Source organism: Drosophila ananassae, chromosome 3R, assembly GCF_017639315.1.
Source record: "Drosophila ananassae strain 14024-0371.13 chromosome 3R, ASM1763931v2, whole genome shotgun sequence".
NCBI classification, from domain to species: domain Eukaryota; kingdom Metazoa; phylum Arthropoda; class Insecta; order Diptera; family Drosophilidae; genus Drosophila; species Drosophila ananassae.
The window spans coordinates 27504937-27508411 of record NC_057930.1 but is presented as its reverse complement, the minus strand read 5'-3'; the positions used below and the strand labels follow the sequence as shown (position 1 = coordinate 27508411).

Below are 3475 nucleotides of genomic sequence, written 5' to 3'. Positions count from 1 at the left end.
CGTGGGGGCCGATGGGGAAACAAATTTGAATTCAATGAAAGATGAAATCATTAGGTTTGGAGGCAATTGAAGGCGGCTGCGAATGCGGTTGGCTTTAATCGTGCCCGGGACCCGGGTCACACAATGGGGCTGGGATCGCATCGGACTGAGCTGGGCTTGGTTGCAGGAGGCGATGAGATTGGTCCGACTGTTATGACATCGGCAGGCATTTCCCAAAAATGTTCATAGAACGGAGAGCTCCAGACAAGAACTCAATTAGGTTTAAACCGGGATCGGATATTTTTAGAATGCTTGAAGATTAACGTTTTGTGAAAACAATAAAAGCCCTCGAAGTTAGTTTCTCCAGTTACCTTAGCAAAAAATAAGGAAACAGAAAGACTATCCTCTCCTGACGAGATATATTTTATTAAAAAGTGTTGCCTACTTATTGGGATTTCCAATGGAATTTGTTATTTAATCATTTAATAAACTCCCGCGTCATATTTATAGCAAAAGAAATAAAAAGTAACTTATATAGATAGATCCATTTTTGAGATGACTATTACCAACGAAACATCGAATAGACATTGTAGGGAAAAAGAGCTCCCAAGCTCCTGGGAACTGTCGCCCCTTCGTGACCAGGGTGAAATACGGTGGCTAATGAGAGGCATAATCAACTTCCCATATTGCATACACAATTGATGCCAGTGCCCTGGCCATGGCCAATAAATATCAACAGCCACACAAATTTGCCTTTCGGCCAAACGGCGACTCTGCAGAAACGACCAAAAATTAAGAAAAACAAAAATCGAAGCCGTGAGCCAAGAGAGCCAAGAGCCGACAACAAAAGCGCACATAAATCAACGATCAAGACAATTGCGGTGTAATAATTTTAACTTCTTTAAGTCGGCAGCCAGCCCACACCGCACACCACAAAGCACCACCGTGCACCACCGACTTCTTTCCACACTCCACTCAGCCCCAAGTCGATCCGATTCGGCGGGGGCCCATAAAAATAACAGCTTATCGGCAAGAAGAATCGTGACGTGGCACGCCCACCAACTCAAAAAGGCATTAAAATATGAAAACAACATTTGCGGAGAGCGGAGGATGGAGGATGGAGGATGGAGGATGGCAGGGGCAGGGGCAGGCTCAGGGGGTGGGGCAGGCAGCCACTCACCTCCAGGTGAAATCAACAGCAGTCTGGGAGTCACAGAGTGGCCGACACGCCCCCTTTTCTTCATTGTAGGCGTCGGCCGTTGGCAGCGGCACGTTTTTCTTCGTGAAATTCCAAACTAACCCGGCCCCACCCCCCGTGTGCTGGCATCCCCTCCGCCCCTCCGCCCCGCTGAACCACCCCAGCATCCCGAGGCCGGCCGAGTAAGAGGCTAAACCAAAGATATATAGGCATATCGGCCCACCGCCCAGACCCGCTGGATCGCCATTGTTCGACCGCTGGCAGATGAAAGTTGGGGGAGAGATTGGCCCGAGGGGGCGGGAGCCAGGTGGGGGCGGGCAGTTACAACTTAGTTAGCCGGGTCGGAATTGCAGGCGATATCTCAATTTGGAGCTCATAAAAGTTACGAGTAATAGGCCGTGCAGAGGCCAATTCAGAGTATTTCGAACAGGGGATACCCTGAAAATCTCTATTCATCCACATTAGTTCCATCTCCTAGGTATTAAAAGAGTTTTTGTTGAGGTGGGCTTAAAATGAGTGCTTAATATTACTCGTCTTTTAAGTCAAGTACCTCTTAAAACATAGGTTTGTTGAATACTTCTATCGACAGTATTGATTCCATACAGTAGACAGAGAATGGGGTGTCAGTTTATCAGCAGTTACAGTTCATCTTTAAGCATTACCATACCACAATAGAGCCTACAGCCCCGACACCAAACCCAAGCCATAACCCCAAAAGTAAAAAAACACAAACTCCCCCAGTCTTTCGGACTCTCAGATGTGATAGATTCTGCGAATCTGGGGGGCAAAATTATCAATCAACGGTGCAGGTGCAGCCGGAGCTATGGCGTCCTCGAAACAGCCCACACCGCGGCAGCTAGCCTACCTCGACGAGCTGAAGACCCGGCTCCGGGAGCTGCGCATGCGCCAGGTCACCTTCATGGAGCAGACCGCCCAAATACTCAGCCGGATGAGCTCCGCCACCATGGAGGAGGCAGCGGCGGCGGTGGCAGTTGCGGCAGCAGCGGCATCGGTTGCCGCTAAGTCCTCGACCATCACTCTGAAGGCGAGTGATACCGCATCGTCGGGGTCTGCCGCCGGATCTGGAGGAAAGTTGAACATCAAGCAGCTGATCCAGCGGTTCGAGGACCTGCGCAAGACCTCCCAGGTAGGCCTTATAGAAAGTCCTTCTCGGACGGCACACAAAGAACCCGCTAAGAACTCGCTGCGACTAAGTAAATATAGCTTACCTGTTAAAAAAAAAAATCTGCCACAGGAACTCGATCTGCCCGATGTTCCCGAAGAGCTGATCAACGTGGACGTGCGCCGCATCCTGAAGGGCTACGAGAAACTCATCGAGGACGGCAATGTGCTCCAGCAGTCCTGGTACCTGCTGAAAAAGTCGACGGAGAGCTGTGCCCGCTTGGCAGACGCCAACGCAAAAGCTAAAACTAAGGGTCACAGCGAGGAAGCATCTTCCGTAAAGATGGGCTTCGATAGCTCCACGAGATCTGCGGATGTCGTCGCGGCTTCCAGAGGGCCACCACCGGAGTCCCGCCAGCAGGTAGTGAGAGTATCGCGACTCAGTGGCAGCAAGTCTCGGCGATCCAACTTGGTCACCAGTACAGAGGTGTTCACCAAGGAGCGAGAGGTTTTCGGACCGCAGGAGATCTACCAAGAGCAGGACTTCAAGTACAAGTATAGGGTCCACGAATATGGTAAGTGGAAGGGACACACGTGACAGAGCAGTTTCATGTAGCCTAAACCGAAGCCTTATCCGATTCCAGGACGAGCCCGTTGGGGAGCCGTGCTGCAGTTGATCCTGCGCCTTCCCAACCTCTTTCGCCACTGCAGGAAGAATAAGAAGGTCATGTCGCCGCCCTGCTCGAATGGCTGCCACCTGCCCCACAAGACGGCCACACACTAGCACCTCCCAATAGCCTCCATCACACACACCATACCACGCACTACCCAAATCCAACCCGAAGCCACACCAATCCCCACAAATCCCCCCTAAAATAATCCAATAAAGGCTCCCACACCCACGAAAAGAAAAAAGAAGGCGCATTAATCAATAGCCAACACCACACATCAGCGTGTCAATATTTTGCCTAATTAATGTGGCCCGGCTCGGTCGCAGTTGCGCATCAATTTCGGGCGTCAAGTGCAATGAGGGGGAACAGGCCGATCGCTCCGTGGGTCGCCCTGGCTGGTGTGGGGCGAGGCGCTGTAGTCGGGACCACCATCAGCTAATGTGCCCATAGGCAGTTCCACGGAGCTGGGGAAAACGCGGCGACGTATGGCAGCAACTGCTGCGCT

General features: G+C 51.5%; 1 protein-coding gene across 2 annotated transcripts; it reads left to right on the top strand.

Annotated features, from left to right (window-relative positions):
- The first annotated feature begins 1788 nt into the window (after nt 1-1788).
- Nucleotides 1789-3245, top strand: LOC6497823. 2 transcript variants are annotated; one of them, XM_001961487.4, is made up of 3 exons: nt 1789-2324; nt 2433-2874; nt 2944-3245. In XM_001961487.4, exons 1-3 carry the CDS (start codon nt 2001-2003, stop codon nt 3081-3083), a joined length of 906 nt encoding a protein of 301 aa, XP_001961523.1. In that variant the 5' UTR covers nt 1789-2000; the 3' UTR covers nt 3084-3245. The 2 variants fall into 2 exon arrangements, with proteins under 2 accessions (XP_001961523.1, XP_014761839.1); XM_014906353.3 differs by having other exon boundaries at nt 2928-3245.
- Nucleotides 3246-3475: the final 230 nt, after the last annotated feature.